Raw genomic sequence first — 15,880 nt, 5'->3', positions numbered from 1 at the left:
TTTACAGGAAGTTTACTTATGTGCAATGTCTGAAATGTCTGGGCTATAATTCATGTCAGTCTGTCATAATTGCTATGTACTATGTCTCATGTGTTATTTATGTTATTAAGAATAAAATATATTTTTATTATATCTTTTTTTGGAACAATTACATACTGTTCTTACACATCTCACTCAAAGTCCCAAAACCCCCCTTCCTTTATCCTATGATAGGGAAGAAGGCATATGTTGGTTAACCATATGCCTCATTCAAAGTCCCAAACCAATCGTCCTTTCAAAAAGAAATAATGTTTTTTTAGTGACAAATGAAACTCCGTGCTACAGGAGACAACAAAAATATAAAATTATGACATACTCTGAATTTATATTTTATCTTTAAAATATAACTTTACTGAAAGAAAAAAATACAATCCTCCGCAGGTCATTTCCAAGGTGTTATTTTATTAAAACAGACTCATGCATTGCAGTCACTTCCTGCAGTGCAGAGTGGAAGGATTTGCCCCCTAAAAGAAACGTTGTCACCTCGCTCATGGAGGGCAAAGTGATAATATCTTTGTAGAGCTTTAGACAAACAAACAATGAACAGAACACTGTTTATGAAAATAATAGCTACAGATTGTTTTGTTTTTTTACACTAGGGCCTTGCTTCCAGTTTTTCACTGATGTACGCATTACCACAACACATGACATTACAAGTATTAGCACACTGCACATTCATTTTGAATAGCATCAAAGCACACTAAGGCAACACAGCCCCAACACACATGAATTACAATACACCACTAAGAATGCATTAAGGTGAAAGCCTTCCACCTATACAACTAGTTTAAAGCTGTAATGCTACCAGCAAAAGCAATTTCGAGTTTCATTAAGGCAGAAACTCATTGTTTTATCACAAGTTAAAAAAAAAATCTAACTCAATCATGTATGAATATAGACAGTCATATTGCAACCATCTTCAGTACCTGCTGTTTGGAAGATGGTTTGTTCCTTACATCGATAATTGCAGGATGTACATTTTGTGTATTTGGTACTTCAAACACCGGATTAATCTGAAAAAGGGAAATGGAAAGAACAGGAAAAAAGTATTGTTAAAGATAAATATTTCACCTGAGAAAAGTTAGGTATACACAGGTGCGCGCACGCACGCACGCAAACAATTTGGGCACTTGTGGAAAAAGCTGTAATAAAATGAATAATCTTTATTTATCAATTAACAATTGGGCTTTGGCATGTTATATGTCACCTCCTCACCGCTTGTTTTAACTCTAAAAAGGCTAAACCACCACATGACAATCTCGTGCCTTGTACACAATTGCTGCATGGGCCCATACATCGAGCCTGTTGACTAGGCTGGACAAGAGGAGGAAAGGAATTTTTCAGGTGTAAAAAAAAAACTAAAAAAAAAATGCACATTTACCAGGCTCCCAATAAAGACTTTGAATAAAGTGAAAAAAAAGAAGCTCATGTAATGTTTCGAGTGTAGGACAGCTACAAGTGTGAACAGGCACAATTAAAAATAATGAAACTCTGCATAGTCAGGCTCAGTTCTGAGCATCTGCATGCCCTTAGGTGGTAAAACCGCAGCTTAGTCGCCTGCTTTTGCTACCCCCTACGTGAACGAGCCTTTTAATCGCATCTAAACCCAAAAGCAAAAAATTTAATACATTGGAGTTTATCAATACTTAAAGCTGAATTCCAGGAATTCTCAGTTTTTTACATTTGACAGGCTTATTGATGTGCTGAAGAGACACTCCAGAATCTGAGGAAATCACACAGAGCAGCTATGCTCACGCCTCCCCTCTGCTGCCCATTCAGAGAAGCCTTTGTAGTTTGTGAATGCGTTTACATAATACCAACGCTTCTGTGATTGGGAAGGAGGGGATGGCATAGCAGCGGCAGGATTTTACTGTTAAAGATGCACAGAACAGGATTAGTGTTAGGCTCCCGTAAATACGGTCAGATAGATCTGTCTTTCAGTAGTGCCATGAACCTGCCAGATATAAATTATTGAGAGAAGTCCAGGAGATGCCATGCACCTCTATGGACTTAACTCATAGTGTGCGCTGAATTTCTGGAATGTGATGGCTTTCTTTTTAGGCTTTTTCCCCACCACATGATCCAGCCAATAACACACTCCCGTCTTAGGGTTTCTCCACTGCGGATACAGGAGCAACAGACACCTTTGTATGGCTGAAACAACTAATAGACTAAATCAATTATGATCGATAACAAAAATAGTTGTCAACTATTTTCAGTATCAATTAGTTGGGAAGCCAATTAGTTGACCTGCATACAGAATGCATTATTTGTTTACATGTCTGTATGAACTATGTACTGAGCTGTATTTGTGTTGCACTGTGTATACAGACATGTGCGAACAATGTACCAAGCTGTTAATGTGCTGCACTATGTGCACATGTCTGTATACACTGTGCAACACACACATGCAGCTCAGTACACCGTCCATACATGTCAGTAAGTGCCTGAGAATTTGTGAAATTAAATGTGAGGAACAATGTCTCATGGACATGTAGTCCTGGGCAGGAGAAGGAGGTGATTTGTGATTTTAAACAGCAGAAAGTTATTTTTCTTACTTTAATACATTCTATGCATTAGGATAAAAAAACTTTTGTGACCAGCTCCCCCAAGCCTCCCCTGTAATACTTGCCTGATCTCGCTCTTAAACCAGTGCTGTGCCCAGGGGCAGCAGTGCTGATTTTTCTCTCCCTCCTCACAGGACTCAGAAGCAGCAGTAAGAAGCTGTCAATCACAGCTAGTATGAGGTAGCTGGGGGGGGGGGGGGCAAGCACAAAGCGGCTTGCTATGGGGGGCACTCTGAAGGCAGGAGGAGCCAAGAGTGCCAGCAGGAGCCCCAGAAAAGGAGGATGGGGCTGCTCTGGCCAAAACCATTGCCCACAGCAGGCGAGTATGACATGTTTGCTATTAAAACTACTTAAAGACCACCAACCGAAGATATAGTGTGGCAGGGCGGCTCTATTGCATGAAACGTACCTGTACACCATTTTGTGCAATAGATAGCGGGGTATCCAATTTTAGATCCTGATCTCAACTATTCAAATTATTGTTAGATCTTGGTCTCAATTGTTCAATCTATTTTTAGATCCTGACCTGGTCTCAACAGTAGGAACTATTTTTAGATCCTGTTCTCAACTGTTCAATCTACTTTTAAATCCTAGATCTATTTTTAGTTCCTAGTCTAAACAGTTCCATCTATTTTTAGATCCTGGTTTCAACTGTTCAATCTATTTTTATAGCCTAGATCTATTTTTAGATCCTGGTCTAAACAGTTTGATCTATTTTTAGATCCTGGTCTAAACAGTTTGATCTATTTTTAGATCCTGGTTTCAACTGTTCAATCTATTTTTATAGCCTAGATATATTTTTAGATCCTGGTCTAAACAGTTTGATCTATTTTTAGATCCTGGTCTAAACAGTTTGATCTATTTTTAGATCCTGGTCTAAACAGTTTGATCTATTTTTAGATCCTGGTCTCTGGTTCAGAAGCATAGTCAATCTGGGGAGAGGGTAGTGTTAAATGCAAAAAAAAAGCCAATGACGCTACAATTTAAGTTATAACTAAAGGAAAAACTTTCTTAGTTTTGGATAAAGTGGAGAGGGATCAAAACACAGCAGTTTTTATTGCTGAAAAAAAGATGGCCGCACCAGCCTAGTGCATTATCCCAGATACATTTATTGTATAAAAAAAATTATTAAATAAATAAAAAAATTAAATAAAAAAAAAGGAGAAAAAGGTATAGAAACTACCAACAATACAGACAGAATATCGCTTGAACATGCCATCATCATGTGGCTTTGCAGTCCTGGAAACCGCACTACACAGACCACAGGAGAAACCATACAGGAGCTCCTGCTGTCTGACTCATTACGGAGGATTTACCTTCTTCCTCAGAGGAAGGTCTGGGGCTGCATTTCCAGGAAGTGAACAGGCAGCAGCTTCAGCTGCCCACAGTTAAAATGGTTGCAGCCAGACTCGGTGGAGGGAGATTTCTGCAGCATATTTTGCCAGTACAGAATCGCAGTATATATAAAATAATATGCAAAGTCGTTGGGAGGAAGCTTCAGCATGGCAAAGATGGTTTTTATTACAAATTATGTGAACAGACTGCAATTCCTCTTTAAGTGGTTAAACTGCCTTCATTTGCAGACCAAAGTTCACCCTTTGATCCAAAAGAAAATAACTAAATGATACAATGTTTCTTTTTATCTCAGCGCTGAGCAATGTTGTGATAAACTTTCCCAGCCCCCTTTTTCTTTTTTGACAACTCTGAGCAGAGAATGTCTCTGCACTCGTTACATAAATCGTGGAAATGCGGGATTAAGATCATGAGAAAGGTTGAATCAAGATCACGATTCTTTTTTAATGAACGTGCAGCTCTAGCAGATACTTATCGATGATGCGATACCGTCAAGGATGATCTGATCGGCCCCAAGTTCATACAGCAGCAGGACAATTACCTCAAGCATACAGCCACATAAGAAACTGTCTTTAGCGAAAAGAACAAGAAGTCCTTGAAGTGATGGTTTGGCCCCCATAGAGCCCTGATTTTAACATCATTAAATCTATCAGGAAGAGAGAGAACTGAGACAGCCTTAATCAACAGATGTTCTAGATGTTTTGAAAACCTGCCTGTTGAGATCCTTAAAAAAATGTGCAAGTATCTTAGAGAATTGTGTGTAAATTTTTAATTTACACACTTTGAAGGCAGTGGCGGCTGGTGCTCAAAACAAAAAAGAAAAAAATTGCAGCCTCACTGTGCCCATCAAATGCAGCCACTGTGCCATCAATTGTCACCACTGTGCCATGCCATCAAATGCAGTCACTGTACCATCAATTGTCACCACTGTGCCATGCCACCAAACGCAGCCACTGTGCCATGCCATCAAACAGCCACTGTGCCATCAATTGTCCCCACTGTGCCACATTGTCCCCACTGTGCCCATTCATGCCGCTGTGCCAATTGTCGCCACTGTGCCCATTGATGTCACTGTGCCCTTCATCGCTGCTGTGCCCTGTAAAATTCCCCTTTCCCCCCGCCCGGCACTTACCTTTACTGGAGTCAGCCATCCACATCCCTCAATGTCTTCTCCTGCCCTTGATGACGCTTCAGCCAATCAGGTTACCGATAGTCAGAACCGGTGAACCCGATTGGCTGAGACGCCTGTCAGTCTTATCCAAGGAACGCACCGCCGGTACGTCCCGAGGATAAGCATGGCCGCTGGCTCTGATAGACACTTTCGTACAGCCAACCAGCTGCCGTTATTCAAGTGGCCGGCGCTCTATGTACGGCTATCTGAATAGACCAGCGACAGCGGCGACAATAACATAGATTCATGCAATGCAATGAATCTATGTTATTAGTCAGTGGCGGTGCGGAGCCAGAGGGGGCGGTGCTCCAGCGCCCTCTATGGACGAACCACCACTGTTTGAAGGCTATTACTTGATAAATGAACAATTTACTGCATTATATTCCAAAGAATCCTCACTTTTCTTTTACAGGTTCCCAAGGGTAGATTTAGACATGAGTGTAAATCTCCCTTGCCTCTGAACCGATCTGTACTCGGATTGCGCTCCAGAGGCTACTGACCAGCGGTGAGGAAGCAATGCAACGACTTGCCACCTGTTTTAACCCTCTTTTTTTTTTTTTTTTAATGACAAGTGCATTGCAACTGTGTACAATGTACAGGGTTGAGGGCATTTGTGGCGCTTCCCCATGGTCTTGAATGTGTAGGGGGCTTGTCATCCATCGATTGCTACATGTCAGGTCATGCTACATGTCAGGTCAACTTGTCTGCAGGTGTGAAGTGAAGCATCGCGGCCGCAGCATTTAAACACCCCCATCTGCTGCCCACAGTTTGGGGGGGGGGGGGGGTGTTTGTGTTGGAAGGCAGAAAAAATGCGGCTTAACCGCACATTTTTTCTAAACCCCCCCCAACCCCAAGTCTAAACGAGACCTAAAGCTTTAGCAGAGCACTACATATTTAGTCATATTAAAGATATCATATATTTCACATGTTGCTACAGGTGAGATCAGTCTTCACAAGCCACAATCACATCATTAATGCTGGCTCAGCTCGTCTCCACTAAAGCAATCAACTGTATCAGAAACAGGAATGCCACACACCAAGTTGCAACATAATCTTCCTTTATTAGTAAGCGAAAACGAGTTTCCTGGTTCAAGAATTCTTGCCTCAGCTAACCTTTTCAGAACTATATTACTAACTGAATAATCCCATAGTAGGTCTTGATTTCAAGAAGAACGTTTTTTTTTTTTTTTTTGCTTATTATGTGACACGTTACATACAAATAAATACATAAAAAAGAAAAAAAAATCAGCTCTCCCAGCAGCTTGATGCACCTGTGGGGCAACAAAATATTGAAAGGATATGCACTGCATCTGGAGGTCTGGTGAGTCACAGACAATTTTAACAATATACAATATGAAGATATGTGATCATGGTTAAGGGTACTTGTAGATATTAGATGGTGGTCATTTACTAGAGGTAGTTTCCAGCAGTTAGGATGACAAACTGGTTATCTTCTGGCAGTCTGCTCCTTTACCAATGTCCCGACTATTATCGATGACCACTTTTATGCAGTCATGAAAGCAAGCCTACTCATGCAAACCAATGAAGTGTTTTAAAAATGCAAAAACCAATAACTATATGGCATATAATTGCACATAAAACCTACATATAATACATATTTATATATTAGCCGTTACAGATAAAATTGATTCTAGCACATGGCTATGTGTGTCTACTCTATACCATAAAATGCAATAAGGAGTTTTAATATGTATCAGTTAATAAAATCTCCTTACATGAGCACTAAAAGGGATACAAAAGACAAATGTCAATCACCATGGTATTACATTTCAGTGCTGTATAACATTTAGGGTCCAGATAACGGCCTTAAATAGTTACTTCAGCAGCCAACTGAGCAGCTTTTTTTTGTGCACACTATAGAGGGATTGTTCTCATTCTGCCAAGTCCATTACTGGCTGAAATCTGAACAGGTTTCATGAATCAAGACAGGAGACATAGGTTTATTGAGGTTTTCACATTCAGAATAAAAACTGAAACCTCTACAGAAAACAAACAGTGACATCTACTGTTCAGTTATGTGTGTTACAGCATTTAGATCACAACAAATTAAAGGCTCATTCTAAATAGCAAAAAAAGGACATGAAAATAAAAATGCATCCGAAATACTATCAATTCTATCTATAAAAAGGAGTCTGAACAGTGGCTATGGGTGCGTTTAGCTTCCTTTTTCATTGTGTTGCAAATCTAAACATTTATTTTTTAAGATGTGCAAAATAGAATTTTTGTACTTCTGTAAAATCCTTTTCCAAGATTCTATTGCAGGACACATTGTTTCACCTTTGGGTTATGCTGCTACCTAGGAGTATTAGACACCGATTTTTATATATATATATATATATATATATATATATATATATATATATATATATATATATATATATATATATATATATATATATATATATATATAACTCTAGACCAGACCAGGATATCCCTTCCAAATAAAAGCATACCTCAGTCTGATGGCAAAGTATATCAAAAGAGCATGATCTTTAAGCTTCAGGACATCCGAACGCAGTCCAACTGAGGGGTGGGCAACACAAGCAATAAATGCCAACCAGCTCAGGAAGTGGGGCTCAGAGCTCGCAATAACTGAGGCTGAAATGTCCACCTGGTAGACTTTTAGAGAACGTGTGAACAGAAGACCAGGTGGCAGCCTTGAAAGTCTGAGAAACAGTTGCTTGATGCAGAAAAACTTAAAGTGGTATTGAACCCAGAAACAGAACATGTATTATATTACAGCTTACTAATTCCTAAATGTTGTGGCTGCATTTGTTTCCCTTTTGTAATTTTTTCCCATTATTTTTATATAATGAACCCATTTATTTTTTTACTTCCTCCAATAGACAAAGCTGTCCAATAAAGTGGCAGTAAGAGGATTGATACAAGCCATTTAAAATAAAGGCACATGTCTTTAACTAGTTAAAAAGTGCTAGGTAGAGATTAGCTTTAATTTGTTAAGTCAATCCGATCTAAATATGCTAGTGTAGGCTGCTGTCCAAAGATTGCTGTGCCTTTGTCCAGAGTGAAAAACAAATCCAGCCACCACACCCAAGAATCAATAACCTGCAAAAAAAAATTACATTTTTGTTTTTAGTTTTAATATGACTTTAGTAAGCATTCACAGATCTAACAGAGTGTGTCTTGATAAAACAGGTGGAAACTGATGTCCGAGACTATAACCTTGAGTAATAGTTTGCGCCTGAGCCACCCAGAAATAGTATAACGAAAAGCTGAAGCATCCAACATGGGTTCATCTGAGATGAATAGGAGGAACCAATCTTCTGATAGAAGTAGTAGCTGGAACCACATCCAGGCAATGAGGGGAAACAAGAGCCATACGCATGTCAAGACCCAGCCAAGACTCAAATCAACTATGCCTTTAATGTCCACAGACAGACCTTGCATAAACAAGCTTTCCTTGCTTTTAGCATCATAGGAATGATTGACTATCTCTCAAAATCTTTAATGCCAGTAATGCCATCAACCATGAAGATCGTGACAAGCTTTCAGAACCCATGGAGCGTCTGTCAGGAGTTTTACCAGTTCAGCGTACCACATCCACTGGGCCAGTCCAAATCAAAAGGAAATACTGGAATGCCCCCTATTTCTGTTCTTTAAAGCAGATAAAACTGGAGATAGGCTTACCGGTAACTCCATTTACAGTAGTCAACCAGGACAGCCCATTAGATGTGGAGCTCCTCCCACTGGGACAGGAAACCCATTACCATCAATAGTTAAAAGGCTGTCCTCCAGACCCTCACCTCTGACTAGTAGTGAACTTAAGGATGGAACTAAAAAGAACAGTACAAAAAACCATGACAATTTAATAAGTCGGGAATCCCACTGTCTGGAAGACTATTGGAAATAGAGTTACCAGTAAGCCAAACACAGATTTTCACCCAGTTGTCTTCCAGGACAGCCCATGAGACGATAAGCAAAACCACCGACTGGAGGACCTTTCTACCAAACTCCTGGTCTTGACTAGATAATAAGTCAAAATGGGAATGCTTCACAAAAGGTGGAAAATCTGGACCAATTCACCCTACAAATCTGTTCAGGTGTAGCACCACCTCTCTCTTTGCAACAGGTATATAAAGCCCTAGTAGAGAGAGAGCATGAACAAAAAGGCGGAGATGCTTGTATGCTCCAGTATGCTTTGCATAAGGCCTGTCTGATCCATTTGGTTATAAAAAAAAGACTGAGGCTTGTATATCCTTGTGGTTACCGTAAGAGAGAACAAAAAAGGCATTCAACATTCTAAAAATGTCTAATAGCTTCCAGGTAGGCCAAAAGACATCCGCCAGTTAAACTGAAGCTTCATTTTCTGTCTCTAATTGAGTAATTGTAAAAGGTAAGTAATATCCTGAGATCTATGGAAGAAAAACAAAACCTGGGTCAGTCTTTAAAGTAAGACGCTTGATAAAAGCCTCTTCCAAAAGGTTCAAATGGAGGGAGAATAATGGCCCGAAAAAATGTCCTATGTGGGGCTAAATCTTTGCAAATACAGGTCTCCTCTTTTGAAAATTCTGAAAACTGTGGGGTCCTCCAAAAGGGAAATCTGTAGAAAAACACATTGTGGATGCTTGAACTTTGGCCTGTGGAGGACCACTGTCTAATCTGCACCATCCTGAAAACATTTCAAGAGTTGTATGATAGTGACTGGCCTCTGATGTTCCATCATCCAAGAATTCAATATTTTCCAAACCTTCCAAAAGATGGTTCTCGTGAGAGGTTTGCAGCAGTTCAACAAGTCTTGACTACTCTGTTTTATAATCTGTTCTCCAGAACCAAGTTGCAAGATTTAAAGTAGCCACCCATGGATGCTGTACTTGACCTTGAGAAACTATCCCCCCTTTCACCACCCTTGTGGCTTTTCCTTTAGTAGTCCTTGGAAAATTCATGGCACAGATAAACACGGATGAACTAGAGAAACATCTGGAGGCTGTGCTTGCTGTTGCATAATCCTTGCTATGACCAATTGAAATATAAGGGTCTTATCAACTGGTGAGGGTTTTATTTATTTGAATGATTGTATGAAGGACTAAGACACACAAGCACTGATTTTAGAACTTTTTTTTTTTTTATTTTACACACCCTTGTAAGATTGTTCAATAATTGGCCCTTGTGGGAATTGCAGCGCTTTTTTTCTATCACTGTTTATTTATAAAATTAGTAAAAATTGTCCAGGGGGGCAAGATTTTTCTAGCTGCAGGGACAGTATATTTAATCGGTAGTCTTGGCGTACACGTTTTCACCCTGAGCACTGGATAATAATATATAGGCAAACAGTTCCACCAGTGGTTGTCCTGGACGTCTACCAGAAAACTTTTGGATTGAGAGACCATTTGTCTAGTGTTTTTCCCACGCCTTTTCAGGCGTTTTTCCAAAATCAAAGCCGGATTGAATTGATCTCAAAGCATAGTCATGTGCTACCCTTTGTAGAGCAAGACTACTTGTACTCCCCCCTGCTTTCTCATTTGAGAAACCATAGTAATGTACGCAAGAACCTTAAATTATGGCCCTTCACATCCTTCTAAGAAACCTTCAGTGCTCAAAATGGAGAAATAGAGAAAAATAGTTTTCTTCCGTTTAAAGAGGCCCTGGCTTTGTTTTTGCACCACTGACTTTGGGCCAACATCCTCCAGATGAGCTCTCCAAGAGCTTGCCTCCATAGTTATTCTTAAACAGATAGGCCATTCCAGAAAAAAACCTTGCAGAGATAAGCCTGAGATTTCGACCACCACAGAGAATGTTTTACCCTGACTGAAACATATAACAACCTGTCCAGCTTCTCCTTGAACCCATCCCAACCTCTTAGAAGGAATAACTGAGGAGGTCTTTGATTTAGATGTGCTCAAGGCCCTGCTAAAATGCAAGTTGTCATAAGGCCAACTGTTGCCTGTTTCCCTACCAGGAATGGTGGTGGCAGCACTTGACAGCCGATCCAAAAAATCAGCTGGGGTGCCAACATCATGGGAACCCTGGACAGGTAAGTGTCCTAATATTATAAGTCAGCAGCTACAGTATTTTTTCGTGGGCTCAGAACACCTCTTTAACCAGACTGCCAATACCGCAGTGGCAAAAGGGTTTTCCCCAAGAAGATGCTTACTTATCTGCACAAACCACACATTTTTTTATCTTGGGCCTGAAACACACAAAATGAAAAAAAAGATAGCAAACTAGCCCAGTTGAATTCTAGCCACCGTGTGCTAAATGTCAGAAGGGTCAAGTGCACCGCAAGCCTAAGCCCAACACCATGGAGCTGCATAGCAAAATGAATGAAAAAACACAAGATAAGCTGGCATGTAGACACCCTGGGCTTACATGTCAAAAGCTGGCACTGGAGGAGCCTGTATCTGCAGAAGCCTGGGGGTTGTGTGCGTAAGTGCCCAATATCCACTCTGACCAGTATTATTCTTTCCTAGCTCATGACAGACCTCATTTTGACTTGGTTACTTAAATACAGTATATATGGGGTTTATTCCATCTACATATAGATTTGAATACATGTCCAATAGATTAATTTCCTGTGTGGTTAGTTGATGCCGTTTCAGGTGATTTGCATCAGCTGGGCCATTTCTGTTGTCTGTCACTTTATTTATTTTTTGTTTCTACTTAATGCCATTCTCTAACAGAACTGAGGCAAATATGCCTTGATCTAGAAGACTCTGAATGGGCTTGATGTAGATCTGCTCATCTGTACCATGACAGAGGAAAGCGGGGGTGCATATTTATGCTGAGGAAAGTTTGTCGGAAAATTTGACAGATTTTAAGCCTCAAAACCTTGAAGATTGATTGGTAACAAACCTTGGAGGGTCTGGAGGTGGATGGTGTAGTACAAGAGAAAGTCTGTTTCTTGGGCTTCTTCCGCTGCAGAAGATGGGCATTCTTGCCAACAACAGTTTCTTTGAAAATAGTTTCAAAAGTAGATCTAAAGAGACATGGTCATTCAAAGGCCATGCAGATGAGACATATCTTAGACAGTATCCAAATAGGAAGACTTGGAACAGTAAGTGCACTGGGAGAGTCCATGTGGTTTTGGGGGTTCTAAAGGACCCAAGACTGGTGGGCACTATATCATAATGGTCACTCTTAGTTTTGGAGTAATGACAGAGGGCTGCTGCACTTCTGAGGCAAGCTTGTCGGGTATGTTTTGCATAAAATCTACCCAAAGTTTTGAACTATATGGCATTTATGACACAAAGAAGTAGAAATAATGAAGCAAGGTTTGCATGTAAGTAATTGTACACGGTTTACACAAAGGATTCTGCCCAAGACTAGCATTAAAGTAATTGTAAAGGTAAAATAAAAATAAAAAAAAACGCAAACCTCCTCTACTCGGGTGCCCCCACAAGTGCTCCCCTCTGTCCAGTGCCCTGCTGCTGCGTCCATTGACAGACAGTGAGACTTGGCCCCCTGCTTCCTCAACACTGGCTTTGATTGACAGCACTGGGAGCCGATGATTCCCAGAGCCCCAGCAAAGCCAGGAGACCCACAAGTGAGAGGAGAGCTGTAGATGTGCATGGCGCTGGATCCAATGAGGGCTCAGGTAAGTAAAAGGGGAGGGGGGGGGGATGCTGACACCTAAAACATTTTTAGCTTACTACAAGGAATGCATTAAGGTAAAAAAATGTTTAGGCTCTAAAACCACTTTAAGATCTGAATAACAAATACAAGCTAAGGTTAACACATAAAAACATAAGCAAATCATTGAAATAATGTACAATAATACAGCCCCTGGTTGGTCTTTGCTTACTCCCCCTTTTTGGAGAACGTAAAATAGATAAGTAGATTTCCCTTAAAGGTGTTTGTTTGGTTTGCTTAAAATATAACTGCCCATCTAATGCAGATACACTTACACTGTAGTCTCCCAGCCTTCTTATTCTAATCACATACTTACCCGACCCCGAACCAGAGAGACGTTGCTTATCAGAATCTTTCCAGATGGGCACACAAATGTTCTGCACTCTCATTCAGTGTTATGGAGCTTCCAAAGAAAAGCTCATACTCTGGCAGGTTAAAGGAGAGTGCAGAGTGCATATGCAGGCCCCACATGGGAAGATTGACAAACAGTTGTGATCTAGTCAGTGATATCTGGATTAAGAACAGGTGAGTGTAAGGCCGCGTACACACGGTCGGTTCATCCGATGAGAACGGTCCGAAGGACCGTTTTCATCAGTTAACCGATGAAGCAGACTGATGGTCTGATGTGCCTACACACCATCAGTTCAAAAACCGATCGAGTCCAACGCGGTAACGTAAAACACAACGACGTGCAGAGAAAAATGAAGTTCAATGCTTCCAAGCATGCGTCGACTTGATTCTGAGCATGCGCGGGTTTGGAACCAATGCTTTTGCGTACTAACCATCGGTTTTGACCTATCGGTTAGGCGTCCATCAGTTGAATTTTAAAGCAAGTTTGGACCGATGAAACTGAACTTCAGTCCGTTTTCATCGGTTTGGTCCGATCGTGTGTACAGGGCCTAAGACTGGGCTGAGAGGGGCTAGGATATAAATATAACTGCACCAAAGGCACAGCTACACATTAATAACAAAAAAAACAAAAAAACACATCCTTGCATTAAGGACATTTCTGGGGAAGAAGCCATCTTACCTGAATAGAATGACCAGTGCTTGTATGGAAATGTGAAGACCGTGGATAAATATCATTTAAATGAGGCGGTACTTCAGGACACAGCCTTTTCTGCTGCAGTTTCACAACTTCCTTATGGCCAAACTTGTCAAAATGTGTCCTCCAGACTAAAACCTAAAAAAAAAAAAAGACAGTATACAGTAAATATAGATAACTGTTGTTGATACTTCTGCAAGTAAGCCAAAGGCTATATGGATCATCTTGTTTTTGTAGCAGCAAAACATTATTGCTTTTACTTAAATAATATAATATGTTACCCCAACATTTAAAATTCCTGATATGTGCCTGCTGAACCATGTTATTGTATGAAAAAGTATCCTTTTCTCTTTGGGAAAAATACCTGGTGTTCCTGTCAGTCCCCCTGCTTTCCTTATAAAAACTGACCACACTAGGCATGAGAGCTCAGCAGTACTGGCACTGCAGTAGCAGCCATCAACTTAAAATTATGCAGTGGCTCCATAGCTGCTGATCATTTTAACAGAACAGGGGGAGTGGAACCTCCCCTTTCCACTGGCTGGCCCCCACCTGGTTCCCGGGCCCTTTCCTGCTCTTAGCAGGAGCCCAGAATTACAACCGCCCGCTTCAGGGTGGAGAAGCAGTGTGAGAAATCTATGCCTAATCTCCCCTGTAAACAAAGAAAATGGAAGTAATGATGATTTTGTCAGTTTTGGCATCACCATTTTCAGGCTGGTAGAACCAGACAACATGTCTAACCAAGCCTATCTGTGCTTCGTTAGATGCTGTGAAGGGTAAGGAAGACATTGGAGTCTATCAGACCCCTAATGTTTCCAAAAGGAGTAACTGTCACCTGCCCAGTGTTATCACATGGGGGTTTATTAACCCCTTGTGATAGCAATCAAGTAAAAAGAAATAAAATAAAAATTAAAAATAAATAAATAAAAGAAAATGTATACAAAAAAATGATATGCCGTAGCCACAGTTGCCCAGCTCACATGTGCAAACACAAACATATGTTCAGGCTGTACAGGCTTATGCAACCTGCGGTTGCATCATATGTGTCACATATCGCCAACGTCAGAGTAAGAGTATTAATTCTAGCACAAGAAAAAAAAATTGTTCTAGAGTGGAACTAGTTAAACTAAATGGGTTGTTTTGCAAGGTAAGGGATCACATATACTTTAAAATACATTTTTAAATATTCTACCAACATTCTGGAGGCAGTCAAAAAAAATTATTTTTTTCTCCCCGAGTGCGGGTGGAGAGGGGGTGGAGTGCGGGTGGAGAGGGGGTGGAGAGCGGAGCAGAGCAGTCCTCGTATGGGGGAGAGGAGAGCTACTGCCGCCTTAGACAAAGCCAAGTCAATCCCCCCACCTCCCCCCGCCGCTGCCGACATCTAGTTACTATGCGCTGGGGGAACACAACAGCTGTCATTTGCATTTGAATAGCTGTGTGTTTCCCCGCCGCGCCGTCATGTATAGCCCCTCCACCTTGCCTGGGCACTTTGATACGACGGGTGACCTGTCTATCAAAGTTTCTGGGCAAGGGGGAGGGGCTATACATGACGGCGCCGTGGGGGAACACACAGCTATTCAAATGCAAATGACAGCTGTTGTGTTCCCCCAGTGCATAGTAACTAGATGTCGGCAGCGGCGGGGGGAGGGGGGGGGGATTGACTTGGCTTTGTCTTAGGGGACACAAGGCTGCATTAGGGACATGGCTGAATTTAGGGACATGGCTGAATTTAGGGACATGGCTGAATTTAGGGACATGGCTGAATTTAGGGACACAAGGCTGCATTTGGGGACACGTGGCTGCATTTAAAAAAAAGTATCGGCATTCGGTATCGGCATTCGGTATCGGCGAGTACATGAAAAAAAGTATCGGTACTTGTACTCGGTCCTAAAAAAAGTGGTATCGGGACAACCCTACTTAAAACATTGCTTCAATAAGATTAATATGGATGAGCAAAGCTTAGGATGAATACATTGCTGTTGGCTCTCTCAATGTCACTTTTTTTTAGGTCCACAAAATAATATTTTTAACTCACTATGTTCACAGTTAACTCACTGCTGCCATAAGGGAGACCAGCAAACATCCTGAAACCTTGGCAGT

General features: G+C 41.0%; 1 protein-coding gene across 3 annotated transcripts in view; it reads right to left on the bottom strand.

Moving 5' to 3' along the window:
• Positions 1–15,880, bottom strand: part of POC1B (POC1 centriolar protein B) — a 118,511-nt gene that overhangs the window by 69,155 nt on the left and 33,476 nt on the right. For all 3 annotated transcript variants that reach the window (XM_040344153.1, XM_040344154.1, XM_040344155.1), the window contains exons 9-10: positions 13,769–13,921; positions 966–1,052 (exon numbers count right to left, since the gene is read on the bottom strand). In XM_040344153.1, coding sequence (XP_040200087.1) covers positions 966–1,052; positions 13,769–13,921 — 240 coding nt within the window. The remainder of the gene's footprint in view (positions 1–965; positions 1,053–13,768; positions 13,922–15,880) is intronic.

The sequence above is a fragment of the Rana temporaria genome, chromosome 3, assembly GCF_905171775.1.
Source record: "Rana temporaria chromosome 3, aRanTem1.1, whole genome shotgun sequence".
Lineage (NCBI taxonomy): Eukaryota > Metazoa > Chordata > Amphibia > Anura > Ranidae > Rana > Rana temporaria.
Note: the sequence above shows the minus strand (reverse complement) of the source record. Positions and strands in the feature narration are given on the sequence as shown.